The 22285-nt window shown below is 45.5% G+C and overlaps 1 protein-coding gene across 4 annotated transcripts in view; it reads right to left on the bottom strand.

The window, feature by feature from the left end:
* The window catches only part of LOC140394299 (NEDD8-conjugating enzyme UBE2F-like), a 571886-nt gene that overhangs the window by 295482 nt on the left and 254119 nt on the right, over positions 1-22285 (bottom strand). For all 4 annotated transcript variants that reach the window (XM_072481459.1, XM_072481429.1, XM_072481439.1 and 1 more), the window contains 2 exons: positions 15014-15134; positions 11416-11567 (listed from right to left, as the gene is read on the bottom strand). In XM_072481459.1, the coding sequence (XP_072337560.1) occupies positions 11416-11567; positions 15014-15134 (273 nt within the window). The remainder of the gene's footprint in view (positions 1-11415; positions 11568-15013; positions 15135-22285) is intronic.

Raw genomic sequence — 22285 nt, 5'->3', positions numbered from 1 at the left:
TCCACATACCCCCTCGTCCGCCAACAGTCCCATGTCTAATCTCCAAAGTGGGCGCTGCTCCTTCTCTTCTCCTAGATCCAGATCCACCCAATGTGGGACGTGATCTGAAACGGCTATAGTCGAATATTCCGTTCCTCCCACTTTCAGGATCAGCGCCCTTCCTAGGACAAAAAAAGTCTATCCGGGAGTATACTTTATGGACGTGGGAGAAGGAGGAAAACTCTTTACTCCTCGGTCTAGCAAATCTCCAGGGATCTACTCCTCCCATCTGCTCCATAAACCCCTTAAGCACCTTGGCCGCTGCCGGCCTCCTCCCGGTCCTAGATCTGGACCGGTCCAGCACCGTGTTGAAGTCCCCCCCCCCCATTACCAAATTTCCCATCTCTAGGTCCGGGGTGCGCCCCAACATACGCTTCATAAAACCCGCGTCATCCCAGTTCAGGGCGTATACGTTCACCAGCACCATCGCTTCACCTTGCAATCTGCCACTCACCATCACGTACCTGCCCCCACTGTCCACCACTATGGTCTTAGCCTCAAACGATACCCGTTTCCCCACCAGTATTGCCACCCCTCTATTTTTCATATCTAAGCCTGAGTGGAATACCTGTCCCACCCATCCTTTCCTTAATCTGACCTGATCCGCCAATTTCAGGTGCGTCTCCTGAAGCATAACCACATCCGCCTTCAGTCTCTTTAGGTGCGCAAATACCCTTGCCCTCTTAATCGGCCCATTCAGCCCTCTCACGTTCCACGTGATCAACCGGGTTGGGGGGCCCTTTACCCCCCACCCCCATCGTCGACTAGCCATCCCCTTTTTTAAACCAGCTCCTCACCCAGGTCCCACGCACCCGTTTGTCCCCCCGACGGCGCCCTCCCGTCCCGACCATCCCATCCCGTATCAGCTCCCCCTTACCCTCAGCAGCAGCAACCCAGTTAGTCCCCGTCCCCGTCCCCCCCGCTAGATTCCCTTCTAGCTTGATTGCTCCCCCCATATTGCTTCCGGGAGTCAGCAAACTCTGGCTGACCTTGGCTGACCTCGGCTTCCCCCGTTTACCCTTGGCATTCCTGCGTGTGAGGCCCCCTTCCTTCCTGCGCCCACTTTTCCCGCCGCAATTTCCATAGCGCGGGGAAAAACTTTAACTCCTGTCCCTTTAATTCCACTCTGTACCTAGCCCATCCCAGATGGACCCTTTCTTCGCCCTTGACCAAGTCATCTCTCACTCCCTGCTGCGTCGCAGAAACCCCCCTCCCCCCGCTTTTCTGCTTCCCCTTCTTCCCCGGCCAACCCTCTTGGCCTTCTCCCCCACCAGCTCACTTCCGTTCACCAGCATAACCTGCTAGCGCGTCTGCCCCTGCCTAAAAGCACATCCTAATGACCTCCCCTTCCCCCCACCCCTCAGCTCAAAGAAGAAGGCCTCCTGCTGGCCTTACCCTCCTGTAGCCACCTGGGTTGGCCACTTCCCAACTTAAAATGGAGAACCGCAAAGGCTGAAGGGAAATTCAGTCAACACAGGCAAAGACTAGCAAGTGCAGAAATCATGTATATTGAAACCTGCAAAACAACCAGACAGCACAGAAACCAGCAGCCATCCGCATAGTAATGCAGCAGCCATCTGCATAGGAATGAGCGATTCCAAGGCACAATGGCAACAGTTAAGGTGAATAAAGCCAAGCCAGACTCCTCGGCGCCAGCAGGAGCCAAGACAAAGGAAGGCCAACGGACACTTAGGGACCGCCCAGCGATCAGGGAACCGCTCCAGCATTGGAGAAATCGATCCAAGTGATCAGAAAGTAGTCCAATCACTTGGAACCAGGTACGGGGTCCGCCCCAAAGGGTGGGAAGCCCCTGGGGACTATAAAGTAAAGCCCCCAAGTTCAAACCGTCCTTCTTTGGCAGGGTCACTCAGCAACTTGAACCAACCCTTGACAGTGACCTGCCTCGCTTCCGCCAACCAAGTAAGTCTCAAGTCAACGCTCGCTATGAGATAGGCGCTCCTAGCTACAAGTCCATACCATCTTTTGAATCCTGCAGACTCAGGACCTGAACAAAATGCCATTTGTTCCCCTGACCTGGTGGGCCAGTCCGAAGCTAAGTATAGGCCTTTTAGTGATAGGAATAGCCTAGAAAGTAGAGTTTATGCATGAGTAGTGATTTACTGTGTATAATAAATATGTTTTGATTTGAATCTTACTAATTGGTGTGTTGAGTTAGTGATCATTACTTGAACCTGAACCTTGTGGCGGTATCATAAAGATACCTGGCGACTCTAGAGCAAAGGTTAAACAAACAGAGCAAATTACGAATTAAGAGCCAACCAAAAGTTAGCAACACTCCCCCACCCAAACAAGGACTTCTCCTGAACTCCAGGTAGTCTTCTCCAAAAGCAAACAAACAGATGTTACACACAAACAGTTCCATAAAACAGGAGGGGGGATGGGAACATCCATCCCCACATAAACCTTTCACCCCTACAACTCCTTACAATCTCAACATGGAACAGAACCCCCCCCCCCCCACAAAAAAAGGCGAAAATCCCCCAATCCCTACACCCACTTCAAACATGCTCTCGACCATTTAATAGTGCCAGCTCCCCGGTTCCCAAGCATTGTCCACTCAGTTTGCCCCCAGTTTATGATCCTTAATAAAGTCTTCGGCCGCTTCTGGGGTCTCGACATAACACTCCCGGCCTCCAAACGTCACCCATAATTTCGCTGGGTAGAGCACTCCAAACCTGTTCTGCCGCTGGTACAGCACCGCCTTGGCCTTGTTGAAGTCTGCCTGCCGTTTTGCCAACTCGGCTCCGTTGTCCTGATAAATCCGGACGTTATTTCCCTCCCAGTCGCAGCTACACTTCTCTCTGGCCCACCATAGAATTTTCTCTTTCTCCACAAATTTACGGAGTCTCACGATCACCGCCCGCGGCGGCTCCCCAGCTCTCGGCTTTTGCCTCAGAGACCTAGGCGCTCAGTCCACTTCAGGTGCCTTATCTAGCACCCCTTCTGCCACCAGTCCTCGGGACATACCTCGTGGCACTCACACCTTCCACTCCTTCAGGCAGACCCACTATTCGCAGGTTCTGCCTTCTCGAGGCATTCTCCCGCTCCTCCACCTTTGCCCTCAGCGTTTTACAAAGGTCTCCTAGGAGCCCTACCTCCGTCTCCGGAACCACCACATGATCTCTGTGGTCAGAGATCACTCCTTCAATCTCCCGAATCTGTGACTCTGCATCTCAAAACACCTCTCCATCTGCTCCAAAGTACTCTTCAGGGGTGCCACAGCTTCTGCAATGGCCTTTGCATGATCCTCATTCATTTCTTTCCTCTGTTTATGGAATTCCTCCTTGATAAAAGTCATCAGTTCCTGTATCTGTGGCCTTACAGCTTGTCCCTCCCCCGCCTGCATGCTGGAAGAGACTGGCAGTGAAGCACAAAACTGTTTCAACTTTCCAGCCACACCTCTCACTGTTTTCTGCCGGGTCCGGTGATCAGGAGACATACTATTCCAGGGCTAAACTACTCCTCTAACATTCACCTACGTCTTTTCATCAAAATTCCACCCGGATCTGGGTAAAAAGAGCCCTTTTCTGTGACTTTCAACAGGAACAGCCCTTTATGTGACCAATCACTCCATGGTCACAAGCGGACGTCTCAGAACTAATATTTTCATGAACACGATAATTAAGCTCTGCTCTGTCAGGGCAGGACGGTAGCACAAGTGGATAGCACTGTGGCTTCACAGTGCTAGGATCCCAGGTTCGACTCCCCGCTGGGTCAGTGTGTGTGTGGAGGCTCCCCGTGTCTGCGTGGGTTTCCTCCGGGTGCTCCGGTTTCCTCCCACAGTCCAAAGGCGTGCAGGTTAGGTGGATTGGCCATGTTAAATTGCCCTTAGTGTCCAAAAAGGTTAGGAGGGGTTATTGGGTTACGGGGATAGGGTGGAAGTGAGGGCTTAAGTGGGTCGGTGCAGACTCGATGGGCCGAATGGCCTCCTTCTGCACTGTATGTTCTATGTTCTATGTCACGTCCAAAATCCACTGGGCTGCTGAAGGTTTTGAAGTTATAACACCAGAACAAAGTTCTGTCAGGACAAATTCAGTTATGGACAGTCTGAGAACCAGCAATCATATTTCTAGGAAGATGCTCAGATTAGTAGCATTCGGGCGGCATGTGACACAGTGGTTAGCACTTCTGCCTACGGCACTGAACACCCGGGTTCGAATCCCGGCCCTGGGTCTCTGTCCGTGTGGACTTTGCACATTCTCCCCGTGTCTGCGTGGGTTTCACACCCACAGCCCAAAGATGTGCAGGTTAGGTGGATTGGCCACGCTAAATTGCCCCTTAATTGAAAAAAAATAATAATTGGGTACTCTTAAATTTAAAAAATAGTAGCATTCAACTGTAAGCAGTCTACCCCTTTCAGATAAATGATCTGCCAACATCTCATATTGCAATGAACCACAACCTCCATTACAGCAGCTGTTACAATGACTTACTGACGTCTGCCCCAAACTCATTTCACATCAATATCTTACAGCAGCAGAGAAAAGAGATTCCGATCCCATTAACCTGGGCTGAATTTGAACTGAGGTGAGAGATCAGTGACTAACTAATGATGGTCGTGTGAACAGGACTCCCATCTTGGAAAACTAGTGAAGCCTCTGCATCTCATAAACATTACTTGCAGGGTTGCAATGAAGCATTGACAGGATGCCCTGCAAAACACCACAAAATGGATTATTCCTCATGTCAATTATATTGCATTTTGATACTGCAATAGAATGTTCCACTCCAATGTACCTCCAATATAAGAACACACAATTCAAGGCTGTGCCTCACATGGTGCTGTGTAAGAGATAATTACTCTGCTACCCTGAGCAATCTGTCTGTAATTAAATAGGACAGCTGATCTGTTCACAGGTAATTTAAATGTATTTAGTTTCATAGAACGTACAGTGCAGAAGGAGGTCATTCGGCCCATCGGTCTGCACCGGCCCTTGGAAAGAGCACCCTACCAAAAGCCCAGGCCTCCACACTATCCCCGTAACCCGACCTAACCTTTTGGATACTTAAGGGGCTAAATGGCAATTTATCATGGCCAATCCAACTAACCTGCACATCGTTGGACTGTGGGAGGAAACCAGAGCACCCGGAGGAAACCCATGCAGACATGGGGAGAACGTGCAAACTTCACACAGACAGTCACCCAAGACCGGAATTGAACCCAGGACTCTGGTGCTGCGAGGCAACAGTGCTAACCACTGTGCCACCTCAAATATTATTTGCATCATGCATTTGAACGTAGTCATTTCGAGAAGATCCCCACACAACGAACTGACATGATTTGAACAAGCAACTTTCTGATCTGGAGTCAGATGCGCTACCGTTGCGCCACAAGCCCAAGTTTTATTGGATTTTTAAAAATTCCACTGTACCCACACAGCTCCCTCGATGATGTTGCTGGTTAAAGCAGCAAGAAGCTGACCCACAACAAGGAGCTCACAGGTTTGATTCCCAGTTTTCGTTGAGTTAGCTTATCCCATGGCAGCATGGTGGTGCAGTGGATAGCATTGCTGCCTCACAGCGATGAGGTCCCAGGTTCGATCCCAGCTCTGGGTCACTGTCCGTGTGGAGTTTGCACATTCTCCCAGTGTTTGCGTGGGTTTCACCCCCACAACCCAAAGATGTGCAGAGTAGGTGGATTGAACACACTAAAGTGCCCCTTAATTGGAAAAAATAAATTGGGTACTCTTTATAAAAAATTTAAAAAAGATTTAGCTTATCCCATTCAGAAAACTACAACTCCCAGATTTCCTTTACTCCATCATTGGTGGCCGTGTCTTCAGCTTCCTAGATCCTAAGTTCTAGAATTCCCTTCCTAAACTGATTCTCTCCAACTCTCTCACTCTCTTCTTTAAATGGTACTTTAAAATAGATGTGATGAATGTAGGAATTTCAGACATATTGTGCAGACACGATGGGTTGATTGGCCTCCTTCTTCACTGTAAAAATTCTATTCTATTCTATGGAAAATGGGAGGTTGACCAGGTACTCATTGGAATAATCAAGTCCCAGAGGTAACAAAGGCATCAGCAGCACAAGTTGAGGCAGATGCAGAGTTAGCTGATGTTATTATGGAAATAAGCAGTTTTAGTGAAGGTGCAGAGCTGTTGCTCTGTCAGAAATTCATTTTGTAAGGATGCGAGTGTTCTGGGTCCAGTTCAGCCTCCGAGAAATCGGTTATAGCCATAGGATTGGTCACCTGGCATTGATGTACTGTTCCCTCTTATCGTTTCCCTTGAAACCCCAAGTCTCTCTTTTTTGTTTCTTTCCATGGCTTGTTGCACAACTCTCTTGCTTTTCACATCCTGTGGGATTTAAAAGTTTTCCTTTCCCTCTTCTCTTTGATGTATGGGAATTGAATCAAGTCGCAGGCATTGTGACCCCACTAGAGTAACAGCTCTGTTAAAAAAGGGCTGATACTCTTCACTGAGGGCATTCACTACAGTTAGTGTTAGCATCATTTTCTGACTTTCTGGAAAACACCAGAAACATACAAACACAAAGGACACACACTACCTTCAGGAGGGGGGACTCAAAGCAGCAATATGCTGACAATTATTTGGCCTCTGTTTAATATGGATGGCGTGACAGTACTCTCAGCTGAGTCAGAAGACCATGGGCTGGATTCTCCACACCCCGATGTAGAAATCACAGCCGGCGCCGAGGCGGAGAATCCATTTCGACGCACAAAATCGGGACTGGCGCTGGTTCCCGTTTCTCCGGGCCCCTTGCGCCGCATGTCGCTGGAGGCATGCCCTGCTATTCTCCGCCCCAGACCGGCCGAAGTCCCGATGGCGTGGATCTAATGTGGTCCTGCCAGTCGGGATACGAGCGACTCAGTCTATGGCCGCCATGGTCGGGGGTGGGCCGATCGGAGGGAGGGGGGGGGGGCCTTATACGGCACCGGACTAATTTTGGCAGGCGGTCCAGGTTGGGCGTGCTGCCGATCGGGGGCACTATTTGGAAGGTCCAGCTCCGCGGTCCGAGTTCGCCATGAAGCACGGCGCTGCCGCTGGAGGCCATCACCGTGCACATGCGTGGCCTCCGACCCGGAAGTGTGGGGGCCCATATCTGCAGCAAAAGCTGCTAGTTTCATGCCGGGTCCCTGCTAGCCCCCGACAGGGCTATGAATATGTGGCCCTTTCACATCAGTTTTTCTGTCATGAAAGGCCACAGTTTTTACGATGCTGTGGGGACATAGTCCCAAAAACGGAGAATCCAGCCCCATGTGTTCACCCAGTTCAGCCTCACTTCCTCACAATTATTTGATTTTGAAAACTCAAGCTTAGGGTCACTTAGCCACTACTTTTAAAATTAATTGGTCTTCTCTTTTCACCATTGGTGGTATCTGCAGGGTGCAATTCTCCCCAAAAATGTCCAACTTAATTTGTGGCAGGTTTTTCAGGGGGTTTTCTGCGGTGACTTTTCCACCTCTATTCAAAGACATTTGGTTACTTTTTTGGGCCCTGGGGAGTTTCTCACCGGTTTAGCCCACACTTAGAGAATTACTTTTAGCCCTGGGGAGCTAAACTCCGAGATCGGACCGCCATTTTGAAAGGGTGCCCCGATCGCTAAGTGAGTTTGTGGGTCCTTCACACCCCCATCCATGGACAATGTCAACCCCACACACATGGACACTACCCCACACCCCCAAGTGAGGACATTCGCTGTAGGGTCCCTGGGGATCCTCTCCCCCCCCCCCCCCCCCCCGCCCAAGCCCCCTGACACACCCCCTCCCTTCGAGGACCTCCACCCATCACCCACCCAACCTCCCAGAGGCCGCTACTTACCTGTCCTGCACTTCCCCACCCTTCAAACCCCCCTCTACCCTCATTTCATGGGCATGGCCCCTGATCCTTGGCAGTGCCACCCTGGCACTCAGGCAGCCTTGCATGCCACCCTGACAGTGCTCCTTCTGGTTTGGCAGGGTGGCAAGGTGCCAATGTTTGAGGGGGAGGGCCAGGGAGCCACGTTGCACTTACCCGGATCACCCATGGGACAGAGATTCAGAATCCAATTTACTATCAGAACAAAATAGTTCCCAACACTGATCTCCAGGGTTACATCACTCAACCTCTCTATGACAATGACATAACTCTAACAAGTATCCAATGCTTTCTACCTTTTAGCCAATTTTTGATCCCAGGATTTTTGAATTCCTACCCAAATTAAATTTAACTGGAACTTTATCAAATGCCTTTTGGAATCAGGTCTATTGCACTGCACAATGTCCTACTGTAGTAAGAAGCACTGCAAGTTACAGACACAGTAATGATACTGTGCTCAAATAGCTTCACATTGAATTTGAACTCTATAGTACACAATAAACATTTAAATAGAACTTTTGTACAGGCAAACACTTCCAAATACATTTCCTTTCCCATCATTCCAATTCCTAGTCCCTGGACGCTCTAACATAAGAAAACTTAAAATGAGAAAGGACATTTTCTCACTGGATAATTGAAAAACAGTTAACAGCAATCACAATTAATGTGAAATAACTCCGCTTAAATTCGATCTGATCAGAGGTCATTGGATTATAAAAACCCATGATGCATCAAGACCAAAAATAAGCAACCTCCCTACCAACCTAATCCACACTGAAAACACTCATGCTTCAGAGGAGACCAGAAAACCGTTTTGATAAGTAAATGCTAGTGTGGCATTTTAGGTGTTTTATTCACTTGCTATAAAATTGGATAAATGTCAGTCCACTGATTGAAAAATCAATGTCTTGGGCTCAGCTACTCTGGGAGAGAACAGTTAGAATTATTTCGACTAAATTGTTGGTCTTTCACAGATTAACCACCAGAGGGACTAATCTCTCCAATACAGGCAGAAACCATCAGGATCAGAAAGAAACAGCTTGAACAGCGGGTGGGAGGAAAATCCTAATCGGCATCACTCAAACTGACCACATTCTGAGTCAGCAAAGTAGCAGCTCTGATGGTATGTGCATAACTCTAGGCTAATTATACCACTAAAGTAAACAAAATTCTGTAGATGCTGGGAATCTGAGATAAAAACAGGAAATGCTGGAAAAATGCAGTAAGTTTGGCAGCATCTGCAGAGAGAAGAACAGAATTACCGTTTTGAGTCCGTATGATTTCTTCAGAGCTAAAGAAAGGGAGAAAAGTGATGGATTTTGGACTACTTTAAGAGGGGGTGAAGTAGAGTAGGTCAGGGATAGATGGGAACTGGGAGAGAGTTAACAAAGAAGCTATCACAAGACACAAGGAGTGTTAATAATGGTGTTAAATAATAAAGGTGCTGATTCAAACATAAACGTCAGCGCTCTGTAAAAACAAAACTTAAGAAAAAGGTAGACATGCATGTCAAGATGGAGGGGAGAGGTCTGAAGTTGTTGAACTCAGTAAGCTGTATAAAGTGCCTAATTGGAAGATGAGGTGCTGCTGTTCCTCCAGTTTTTGTTGGGTCACACTGAACTTCACTGGAATATTGCAGCAGATCAAGAACAGACCTGTGGAAATGAAAGAAAGATAGTGACGGCAGGTGACAGGAAGGTTGGGGTCATTTTTGAGCGAAGGTGTTCTGCAGAGTGGTCACCCAGTCTGCACTTCGTCTCCCCAAGGTAGACGAGATCACACTGGGAGCAGTGGATACACTAGAACAAATTGAAGGAGGTACAAGTGACACACTCCTTCGCCTGAAAGGAGTGTTTGGAACCTTGGACATTGAGGAGAAAGGCAGTAAAAGGACAGGTGTTGCACCTTCTGTGTTTGCATGGGAAGATACTGTGGGTGTCAGGGAGGGAGCAGTCCCTACGGAATGCTGACAGAGGAAAGTGAGGATTCGACGTGTTTGGCGGTGTGATCATGCTGGAATTGGTGGAGGATCATCCTTTGAATGCGGAGGCTGATGGGAAGAAAAGTGAATACGGGGGGGGGGGGGGGCGCTATCATGGTGGAAGGTAGAGGGAAGAGGTATGAGGCACAGTGGGATGGGTGGGGGTGCAGCCGTGTCTGAACCATCTCCAGCACCTCTGCTCTCAACCCTTTTCCTCCTGTCATTTGTTCTTAAGTTTTGCTTTCAGAGCATTAACCTTCGTTCTGCCATCTGCTCTTGTCCTTTTAGATGGTAGTGGTTGTGGGTTTAGAAGGTGCGGTCCAAGGAACCTTGGGGAGTTACGCAGTGCATCTTGTAGACAGTACACTTGGCTGCCACTGTTCATAGGTGGTGAAGGGTTTGAATGTTTGTGGAAAGGGAAGCAATCAAGCTTTGTCCTGGATGGTGTTGAGCTTCTTGAGTTTTGTAGGAGCTGTACTCATCCAGGCAAGAGGGGAGTATTCCATTATACTCCTGACCTGTGCAGTGTAGATGGTGGACAGACTTGGGGGGGGGGGGGGGGGGGGGGGGGTCAGGTGGGGAGTTGCTCTCTGTAGAATTTGTAGCCTTTGACCTGCCCTGGTAGCCACAGTATTAATATGACTAGTCCAGTTCAGTTTCTGATCAATGGTAATCTCCAGGATGTTGATTGTGGCCGTGATGGAAAATGTGACAGACCAACAAAAGGTCCGTTGAATTTCTCATCCCACTGTGCAGTGCCGGAAAATCATGTGCAAAGAGCTTTAGATTGGTGAAGTGAATAGGAAAAAATTTGGCAAATGGGAGTATAATGTGGGAAAATGTGAATTTGTGCTTATTGGCAGGCAGAATTGAGAGAGAGAGACTTAAGAACTCGACAGTACAGAGGAATCTGGGTGTCCTGGAACATGAATCACAAGTTAGTTTGCAGACACATAAATGATTAAGAAGGCAAATGGAATGCTGACTTTTATTGCAAGGGGAATCTAGTATAAAAATAGTGAAGTACTGCTGAACAGGGCCATAGTTAAACTGCATCTGGAGTACCGTGTGCAGTTTTGGTCTGTTTACTTCAGACAGGATATAATTGCATGAGAAACAGTTCAGAGAAGGGTCACTCGACTGATTGCTGGGATGAAGGTGTGAGTTTATGAGCAAAAGCTGAGCAAGTTGGGCATATAACCATGACAGTTTAAAAGATCGAGAGGTGATCTTCTCGAAACGTATAAGATGTGGAGGTTGGATCACTGAATATATTTGAGGTTGAGTAAGGTAGATTTTTGATCGACAAAGAAGTCAAGGCATATACAGGAGTGTGCAAAGTGAAGTTGAGGCCATATTCACGTGAGCCATGATCTTATCCAAATGGCAGGAGCAGCCTCGAGAGGCCGAATGGGCTACTCCTGCTCCTAATTCTTGTGTTCTTGAGTAATCCAGTGACGAAATACAGACAGGTTCATCAATAGGACAAGAGCTGAAGCTGGGTGCTTTTCTTTGTGCATCCAGAGGGTACATTGTTCTTTCTCTTACCTTGGAATGCTGCTGCTGCTCCTCCAATTGTGTACCTCTTTTCCAAGCCTCTGAAAAAATGGAGCTGACGATACTTTGCGAGCGAACATGACCCGTAGACTGCAAGTCAGACACACCACTGTCTGACTGGTTCGAATGGTTTGAGTGGGATTCTGCACAAAGTAAGTGAAAGTGAATCCCATGCATCGAACTACCTTTATTCAGTTCATAGTATGCAAAATGCTCAAAATTTTATATGAAACACTATGTACGTTAAAAATTTGACAAACAATAAAATACTGCAAATACACAGTAGGTCAGTCAACATCTGAAAAAAAGACAAGGGTTTAACATTTTAGATGAGGATTCTTTGAATTATGAATTCTGATAAAGAATCATCACCAATGCAGTAACCTTTTCTTTCGTTTTTAAAATAATTTTTATTGAGGTTTTCACAAAATATCAACAACAGAATGAAAAAGGAACCCAATAGAATTAAATACAGAACAAAGTAAAACAACCCCGTGCCCCCCTCCCCCTATACATGAATAATAAATTAACACCCCGAGTTAACACAAAGCAAACAGAGCAAATATATACACCCCCTCAGATCCCCCAGTGTAAACAAACAAAAATAAAATAGAACCCCTCCTCTCCCCCCCCCCCCCCCCCCCCCCCCCCCGGTTGCTGCTGCTGCTGACCATTGTCTACCGTTCTGCCAGGAAGTCCAAGAATGGTTGCCACCGCCTGAAGAATCCTTGTACCGATCCCCTTAAGGCGAATTTCACCCTCTCCAATTTAATAAACCCCGCCATATTGTTTATCCAGGATTCCACGCTTGGGGGCCTCGCATTCTTCCACTGAAGAAGAATACTTCGCCAGGCTACCAGGGACGCAAAGGCCAGACTACCAGCCTCTTTCCCCTCCTGCACTTCCAGCTCCCCTGCAACCCCAAATATTGTGAGCCCCCAGCCCGGCTTGACCCTGGATCCTACCACCCCCGACACAGTCCTCGCTACGCCCTTCCAAAATTCCTTCAGCGCTGGGCATGCCCAGAACATATGGGTGTGATTTGCTGGACTCCCTGAGCTCCTAACACACCTGTCCTCACCCCCAGAAAACCGGCTCATCCTTGTCCCGGTCATGTGTGCCCTGTGCAGCACCTTAAACTGTATGAGGCTGAGCCTCGCGCACGAAGAGGAAGAGTTCACCCTCCCTAGGGCATCTGCCCACGGCCCCTCTTCAATCTCCTCTCCCAACTCCTCCTCCCACTTACCTTTCAACTCCACCACCGAGGCCTCCTCCTCCTCCTGCATCACCTGGTAAGTTTCCGAGATCTTACCCACTCCAACCCCCCCAAGAGCACCCTGTCCTGTACTGTGCGTGGCAGCAGGGGCGGGAATTCCACCACTTGCCGCCTGGCAAACGCCCTTACCTGTAAATATCTAAAGGTGTTCCCCGGGAGGAGCCCATACTTCCCCTCCAGCTCACCAAGGCTCGCAAACGTTTCAAGTAACCTTTTCAAGTGTTGAAAGACATGCCATATTTTTTTTAAAAACTTTATCTTCATGCTCTTTTTGTGGCATTTTTATTTCCTGACAACAAAGTTCGGCCTTAAACTAATCTCATTTTCTACTGAACATCTTGATGAAACTCGGCAAAGTTTTGTTTCCGTCTGATCAGGGTGCAAGTGCATTGATATTTCCTTTCAGAATTAAAATCAACTTTGAACAAGACCAAAAGTACATTTCAACGCACTGGCACCCCAAATCTGACAAATAAAGGTTACCAAACTCCCATTTCTTCCTGACTTTGTAAAGCAAATACTGTTGCAAAGTTTGAGAATTTCTGACTATCTCAATTAGGACAATATATTTTCTCTCATTTCCTTCTACTTTCTGTGCCCACTGCTCGAAAGCTTCCACCAGAACAAACCACACTACTAGAAAAGGTTGTACAAATGTAGTACATCAAAAACCCCTTCTGTCCAAGGTACTTTCACACACACGTGCGCACAGTCCTTGTTCCTGTACCAACTTACATTACTATAGTGTTATGGGTCCAGATCAGAACCCCTATTTTGGTTAAGATCCTGGATTAGAACCCAACTATTTGCATTTTGTAAAACTGTGAAGAAATGTTACTGCACCACAGGAGTGATAATACTGACCACTGTCCCTACTACGCTGCAAAAATCCCCTCCTCACTCTCGGGGTCTTCCCGGCCCACACAAAACTCATAATACTACTTTGAAAAAAGCCTTCGTGACCACCAGGGGGGATTCCCTTCTGGTTTACTGCACAGTGTTTTTAGCCGTTAAAATTGCCGTTGGGGCTCCTATTAAGAGCCCAAAAGTCCTTTCCACCGGGAGCTGCCGAAACGTGCGACTTAGCCGGTCATCGCCGCACCCGGAAGTCATCTGATGCCTTCTACTGCTTAGCCAATCACTACCTATTTACGGGAAAAACCATGATGTATCTTCCTTAAAGCACTCAACTGAGGAACCTTATCAAATGGCTTCTGAAAATTAAATCTAATGTGTTTCTCTCTTTGAATGATCAATTGCATCTAATAGAAGTGAGTATATAGTACAGAATGTTTCCCAACTACAGATGTCACACTTCCCAATCTTTAGTCATCAGTTAATGCTCACACCATTTGGGAATAATGGCTCGGAAAAAGCAACCTACCAGGTCTCAGTACAGCTCCTAGACTTATGAAAACTTTTAATCAGAGCTGTATCCAGGAGACCCATACGAGCAATCTGATTTCAGTGAAAACATGCACCCCAACCCATCCATCGACTGACAACAATGGTTTCTTACATTTTTCCTCCTAATTTTCTCCCTCCTCTCCAAGTTAGCTGGCATTTGCTGTGATTAAGTTACACGGTCTCAGTACCTCACCCAAGTGGTCATTTTCCATGTATGTTTGGACTGCAAGCATCGGTGGATTGCCAAACATAGAAAGCATCACAGCCAAGCGTGTTCCTGCCCATATTCCAGGAAGACTCAGCAAGTAGTAAATGAGATGACAAGGCACTGAATGGTTATTCCCAAAGGCACCAGGGGACAGCTGCAACACACCATCACTCGATTTGAGAACAACTAATTGTACAGATTGGGAGTTGTCCCGATTGGTATGTGGCACTCAGTTGTGTAATCAAAGTGAGCCATCAAGTGAGCTCATCAAATTATGTTAATAGATAAAAAAAGTTCCATAATGATTTGTACATCATTACTAATTCCTTCCCTCCAGAATTCCTTTTCCAAGTAATACTTTTGCCTAGTAACTGCAGCTCCTCAGCAAATGTATATCCAATGCTCAACACACCTTAAGCAAACTTGTTCTGCATTTATTAGGATTCAGTTTCTATTTCCTTCAATCCATCTAGCAATGCAGAACAGTAGAGGGCAAACAGAATCAGTTGTGTTGTTGCCAATGCTGGAATTTCCTGCTGATATTTACACACAAGCAGAAAGAGGTTCTTAGTTGGCAACTCCTGCCTGAACATCCACACCCCAAAGAGAGTCACCACCTCGGCAAAAAAAGTAGAGGGAAAGTTGAAGAAAATTGGGAAAGGGGGGAAAGAGGACAAAAAAAAACTTAGCCACTTTACCTGGTAAACTGGAAGAGCTGGACCCGGATTTCATACTAGCACTGGACAGGGATGACCATTCATATGCAGCTTCAGCCCGCTTCACAGCATCCTGGTAGTTGTCATACAGTTGCTTCCCATACTAATTAAAAAAGATCAAAAGGATATCATTTGATTATTAAGGTTTTGACTTCTATATATTTGTATAGGAAAAAAGGATGTAATTGCAGTGGTTTTCATACAGCTCTAAGCCAACTAAATCACAGATTGTTTGCTGTAGTCGTATTGCAATTGTAGAGGGTCTTGGTGAGATCATACCACGAGCATTGTGTAAAGTTTTGGTCTCCTTGGCTGGGGAAAAATATGCTTACCTGGTGGGAATGCAACAAAGGTTCAGTGTTTCTAGTTGAATGATCGAGTTGAATGGCAGAGCAGGGATCGAAGGGCAGAATGGCACATGAAAATGCTGTGAGAAAAATTCCACAGATGCCAATTCTCCTCAAGTGTTGACCAATCCACTTAACAGAATCACAGAACTGTTCGGCGCCAAAGGACGCCATTTGGCCTATCCTGTCTGCATCGGCTACCAAATGAGTGCTGTTCTCCTGTGCCCCTGCATATAGTTTCTATTGAAGTTATCATCTAATGCCCTTTTGAATGCCTCTATTGAACCTGCCTTCCAGGCACTGCATTCCAGACCCGAACCACTCGCTGTTTGAAAACGTTTTTTCTCACATCACATTTGCTTCTTTTGCAAATCGCATTAATTCTGTCATATTCTTCCCCACGTAAGGAGCCAAAAACCTGAGTAATGCTCAAGATGTGGCCTCACCAGTATCCAAATCTATTCATAATAACTTCCTCGGGGCAGCACGGTGGCGCAGTGAGTAGCACTGCTGCCTCACGGTGCTGAGGTCCCAGGTTCGATCCCGACTCTGGGTCACTGTCCGTGTGGAGTTTGCACATTCTCCCCGTGTTTGCATGGGTTTCGCCCCCACAACCCAAAGATGTGCAAGCTAGGTAGATTGACTACGCTAAATTGCCCTTAATTGGAAAAAAATGAATTGGATAATCTAAATTTATAAAAAGAAAAAAAAAACTTCCTCAAAATTCAAGATAGTGACAGACCAGTAGCCACCAGTAACACCCAATGTTAGACGGTGACAGGCCTGTATAAATACACAGTTGCAAAATGACCAGAAGTTACTGGGTAGCATACCAGCAAAATTTGGTCAGATACCAAAAACATCTTCTTGCAAAGGTAAACGGCATGGCTACGTCAATAAAAAAGGGATTAATATCGGTCTTCAGAAAAGTGGATGCAGTGCTCAAAGTAGACAAGTCATCTCATTCAAATCGGTATGCATCCTGACTTAGGAAGGGAATAATGTGAGAATGTAGGAAATTGTTATATATTATATTAGAAATCTGTTGCAGGAATATTTTATAAATCCTGGTTTAGCATACAGGTAGGCAATGAGTTTGCAAAAGATGCAATTAAGATGTTGTAAAAGTAGAATATTCATTGATTATAACCATTTAATGGTTTACCTGTATAGGGCTAATGGGCTTTTGCTTATAGAAAGAAGGTTCCCTGGGGTTTAGATAATTGCAGTTCTTGAGCCTTAGTAAGATGGTCATGATGGTCACAAGGCAGTTCATGGGATAGGGATGATGTAATTAATGGGAGGAGCCTATAGCAAGCAGTTTAGCTTTAAGTCTGCTGAAGACATGGGGCTTGATCCTCCGTCGGTGGGATCTTCCGTTCCACCGGCTGCGCACTCATGCCCACGTATTTCCTGATGGCATAGGAGTGCCCACAATGGAAACCCCATTGGCTGGCTTCTGGGATGGAGAACCCCGCTGCCTGCAGGGGCCCGCCGCACTGAAAACGGGTGCAGCGAGAAAGAATACCACCCATGGACTTGCAGCTCGTGTCTGAAAGTTTCCCTCTCCTTTGCTGGAAGCAATTCTCTACACAAAGGACGCAAGTATCTCTGTGTTTGGTCATTTTATTTACAAGTGGCTTTTGACTTAGCTAAACGAAAGAGAAAATGCTGGAAAATCTCAGCAGGTCTGGCAGCATCTGTAAGGAGAGAAAAGAGCTAACGTTTCGAGTCCGATGACTTTTTGTCAAAGCTCAGCTTAGCTTAATTGGAGATAGAAAAAGTATAAGTTAAAAGTTCAAGTGTTTCCTTTTATTGTTAAGAATTGTTCAACTGCTAATTTTAAGCTATTTTCTGTGATGCTAATGTAGTTGGTCCTGTGTTGAGAATAAAGTTTGTTTTAACATAAAACATCCCTGTTTGTCAGTGGAATTAGTCCGGAGAGTGAAGTATCTTTTCCTCCCAGTTTGCAAATTGAAAAATTGTTAGGGTTTCTCGTCCATTTTTCTAACATACATTAGGTCTGGTATCTTGAAATAAGCATGGCAGTAGTTGATATAGTGTTAAAGAACAACAAAAAAATGACACAGGAACAGGACCTTCGGCCCTCCAAGCCTGCACCGACCATGCCGCCCGTCTGAACTAAAACCCCACTTTAAAAAAAAAAAAAATGTCTGTTCACACCGAATGATAGTTTTGTTAGAAAAATTGAAGCCCATGGGATTAAAAGGGAAATGACAGCCTGGATACAAAACTGGCTAAGAGACAGTGGACGAACAGTTGTTTTCGGACTCCAAGGTGGTATATAGTGGTGTGCCCAGAACTCAGTATAGGACCATTGTTCTTTTTAGTTCAAATTAATCATCTGGACTTGGAAGTACAATTTCAAAGTTTCCAAGTGACACAAAACTTGAAAACGCAGACAAGTGAGGAAGACAATAGCAGACTTTAGGACTTTAGGCTGCTGAATTGCAGTTACAGAAACAGCAGGACAAATTAATTCATTAAAAAGCATACTGTATCTTTGCCTTCAGTTGGCCGGACACAAAGCTTAGGAATGTCCTTCATACACCTCTCCACCTCGCTTTCCTCCTTCATGATATTTCTTAAAACCCAAGAAATATTGACCAACTTTTTTGTCATCTGACCTAACATCATCTCATACTTGATGTCATGCTTTGTCCTATAATGCTCCTATGAAACAGGGCATTTCACTATTGTAAAGGCGCAATAGAAATAGAAGTTGTTGTTGAATATAACAATCAGGAAGTCATTCTAAACCTTTACAAATCACTGATGGGACCTCAGCTGGAGAATTGTAACCAATCGTGCACATTTCAGGAGGAGCTCAAGGCCTTGAAATGGGTGAGAGTGCATTTACCAAACTGGTACTCGAGATAAGTTATCTTCAGTTATTTGGAGAAACTAGAGAAGCTGGGAATGTTGTCCTTACGTCAGAGAAAGTTAAGGAGAGTTTTAATAATATTTAAAATTATGATGCCGTTTGATAGAGTGGACAAGTGGAAACTGTTTCTATTTGTGGGCAGCACGGTAGCATTGTGGTTAGCACAATTGCTTCACAGCTCCAGGGTCCCAAGTTCGATTCCTGGCTTGGGTCACCGTCTGTGCGGAGTCTGCACATTCTCCCCATGTGTACGTGGGTTTCCTCTGGGTGCTCCGGTTTCCTCCCACAGTCCAAAGATGTGCAGGTTAGGTGAATTGGCCATGATAAATTGCCCTTAGTGTCCAAAATTGCCCTTAGTGTTGGGTGAGGTTACTGGGTTATGGGGATAGGGTGGAGGTGTGGATCTTGGGTAGAGTGCTCTTTCCAAGAGCCGGTGCAGACTCGATGGGCCGAATGGCCTCCTTCTGCACTGTAAATTCTATGAAATTTGGAGGGTTGAAAACCACAGAACATGGGGTTAAGATAATTAGCAAAAGAACCAGAGGGAAAATTAGACGTATTTTTTTTATTCAAGGAGCTATGATCATCAGGAATCACAGCCTGAAAGAGAGTGGTGGAAATAGATTTAATAGTACACAAGACGCAGGAAGAATGGACCACATGGCCCATTGAGCCTGCACCACCATTCAATACAATAATGGCTGATCTTAAATATATTCACCGATGGAGCATCCAGAATCCTCTGGGGTAAAGAATTCCAAAGATTCACAACCCTCTGAGTGAAGTAATTTCTCCCCACCTCGGTCCTGAATGATGGGCTCCTTATCCCGAGACTGTGACCTCATTTTAATTTCCCCAACCAGCGGGAACAATCTCTAGTCTGCCCTATCAAGCTCCCACAGAATCTTGTAGGTTTCAATGAGATCATGTCAGGAAAACAAAGGTAGTTTTAAGGGTATTATATTTGTATTGGTAAATATTAGAGATAAGGTATAGTTTTAAGTCGATTTAATTTATTGTTCTTGTGTAAGGAAGAGTGAACCTATAGTTAGATTAATGCTAGACAAGGAGGTTTAGATGTTGGCGGGGAGGAGGATTGGTTTCAATTCAAACTGCTCCAGTTGTGCTTCGAGAAGTTATGGCATGAAGAGTAAATAAAAGCTGTGGCAGAAGCAAGAGTTGTTGCTGAGTAATCAGGGGCCATTTTCCAGAGGGAAGAGATTTCCTTTGTTCTTAGTTTAACTGGAAGCCAGGGCAGTTGGTGCTGGATGCTGGGAGTGGACATCTGGATAAAGACGTCTGGAAAAAGGCAGACTTCCCAAAGAACCAGAAAGAATGTATTAGGAAGACTGAAGTTAAGAGAATAGAGACCAAGACGTTGAACAAGACAAGGTGCTGTTCAAGAGAATTCAAGGGAAAGCAGACAAAGGGTTCTGAGTTAAACAGACAGCTGTAGTAACCATATTTCAAGAGGGAAAGCAGACTTCAGAGGCAAATGAAAAGTTTGGTGTCATCTTAATACAGTCTGGGATTCGATAGTTAAAGCAATTGTGAACAACTTGCACAACAATCAAGACAAATAAATCCTGAAGAGGGAGGTATAAAACTTAAAAGTGAAACTCTGATGGGAGCAACTCAGAGAAAGCATTGTTTAGAAGAAGATTTGAAAGTGTGTCTTTTGAAAGCAGAATTTGAAATCACTTCAGTGACACAAGCGGCTCAGAGTATAAAAATCATCTGGGAGGATTTTCAGGAGAGATCCACAGAAATTCACCTGGGTTCAGAATGGTTTGCGTCTGACCACAAGAGGTTGTGTCTCATCTTCCAATCCAGTTATAACACCAACTGAGATCATAAGGAATCTTAGTTGAAGGATCTTATCCTGCCGAACTACGACAAGTTGAAGGAATCTGTAATATTTTTGGACTACACCAAGTTGCTAGATTCCTACTATTATTTGACTGTGTAAAATTGAAGGAATTTATAGTATTCCTACTATTCGGTTACCAGTAGCACTTTGCGATTACTGGGACTCAGTAGAAATTTGCAGTTAAAACTTCTCAGGTGCCAATAAGAATTGTTCTATTGATTACAATTTGAAAGTAATTTAAAAGGCAATTCGTAGACAATTTGAAGCTTTCAGAAAATCAAGACATTATCTTCTTGCTTAGGCAGACAGCTCAAAAGTAACTTTTAAAAGGTCAAAGTCTGGAGATGAAACATGAAAAAAGAGAGCTAATCTAAAACTAAACGTCAAAACCTCAAAAACACTCTCCAAAACTACACTCCGAACACACACACACACACACACACACACACACACACACACAGACACACAGACAGACAGACACACAGACAGACAGACACACAGACAGACAGACACACAGACAGACAGACACACAGACAGACAGACACACAGACAGACAGACACACAGACAGACACACAGACAGACACACAGGGCGGGGGAAACGTTTCAGTTATACACTTTCATATCTGTCTTAAGTCATCTAATCACACCCCAATATAATCCTAATTGGGTTGGGTTAGACGCAAACACATTTGATTTGATCGCAAGCCGTCCATCTTCAATGTGCAACATTAGCTTTAAATGTTGCGTATCTGCATACTTGTCTATGTTAAGGAATGAGATATTCTGCTTTATCTTTACCAGCAATAAACTGGTTTTAAGCTAGCTTGGCTAATGTAACAATGGAGACTTCATGTCGAGAAAGCTGGAATCAAATATATATTTGATTCAATGCTCTGCAAACTGCACTGGACTCCTGCCACCTCGTTGCCATGGAATTCAGCCCTTGTCCTTGACAGTAGCACAAGCATAGTGTCAAATTGTTTTGCAACTTGCTGTTTTAATCTATGATGGAATTATGCTGTTTCATGCTGTTTTGTGTCTCTGCATGTCCAGAGATGACCTGAGGTTATGAGTGCTGAAATCCTCATTTTAAAATGGGTATTTAAAACTGGGGCTTAATATTTATGCTTAAACAGCTATATTTTACCTATACTAGTTGTATCAGAAATACCTGGCTTCTACAGTTCAGAATAGTTTGCGTCTGACCACAAGAGGCTGTGTCTCATCTTCCCATCCAGTTATAACACCAACTGAGATCATAACAGATCATCTCTCATTTTCTAAATTTCAGAGAATACAAGTCTAATTAACTGAGCCTTTCATAGGATGAGCTCCTCATCCCAGGAATCAATCCAGTGAACTTTCACTCTACCACCTCCAATGCAAATATATCTGTTCTTAAATATGGAGACCTAGTTCACATCCCATTAAAAAGTTTTACTTTTTAACAAATAATATAACTACAGGAATGGTATAGCTCAGTAAGACAATTTTTTTTTTTTTTTTTTAAATTAAGGGGCAATGCAGCATGGCCAATCCACCGACCCTGCACATTTTGCATTGCGAGGGCGAGACCCATGCAGACACGGGGAGAATGTGCAAACTCCACACAGACAATGACCCGGGTTCTCAGTACCGTGAGGCAGCAGTGCTAACCACTGCGCCACCGCACCGCCCGACAAGCATACATGGATATAGAGGGGAACAGCAATATAGCTGGCTCAATACAATTAGACTCAACCTTATGTCTCACACACCACCAGATAACAAGGGAGAGAAGGATAAGACCATGAAACATGGTAAAATGGTGCACACCTTCCCATTCGTTGACTGCTCTCAACAACCATGGAGTTCAGGATACATTTTTTGCACCATATTTGGGCGCGCACCAGCACACATCTCCCCCAACTCCAGCAGCACCAGAGGCATCAATGACACACCACAACCTTCTTCCCTGGATGTCAGACCCATCTACCCCTCCAGAATCGTGGATTCTTTAAACCCACCATAACAAAAAAGGAAAAGTAGAAAGAAAATACAGGAGAACCCAGTTATAAAAGGATGGTATACATATACCACGCAATGCAGCATAATCCCAACCTCAGGCACAGGACAGAACAATTATCATTTC

This window comes from Scyliorhinus torazame, chromosome 2, assembly GCF_047496885.1.
Source record: "Scyliorhinus torazame isolate Kashiwa2021f chromosome 2, sScyTor2.1, whole genome shotgun sequence".
Classification (NCBI taxonomy): domain Eukaryota; kingdom Metazoa; phylum Chordata; class Chondrichthyes; order Carcharhiniformes; family Scyliorhinidae; genus Scyliorhinus; species Scyliorhinus torazame.
The sequence above is the reverse complement of the archived record's forward strand: the minus strand, read 5'-3'. Positions and strand labels throughout refer to the sequence as shown.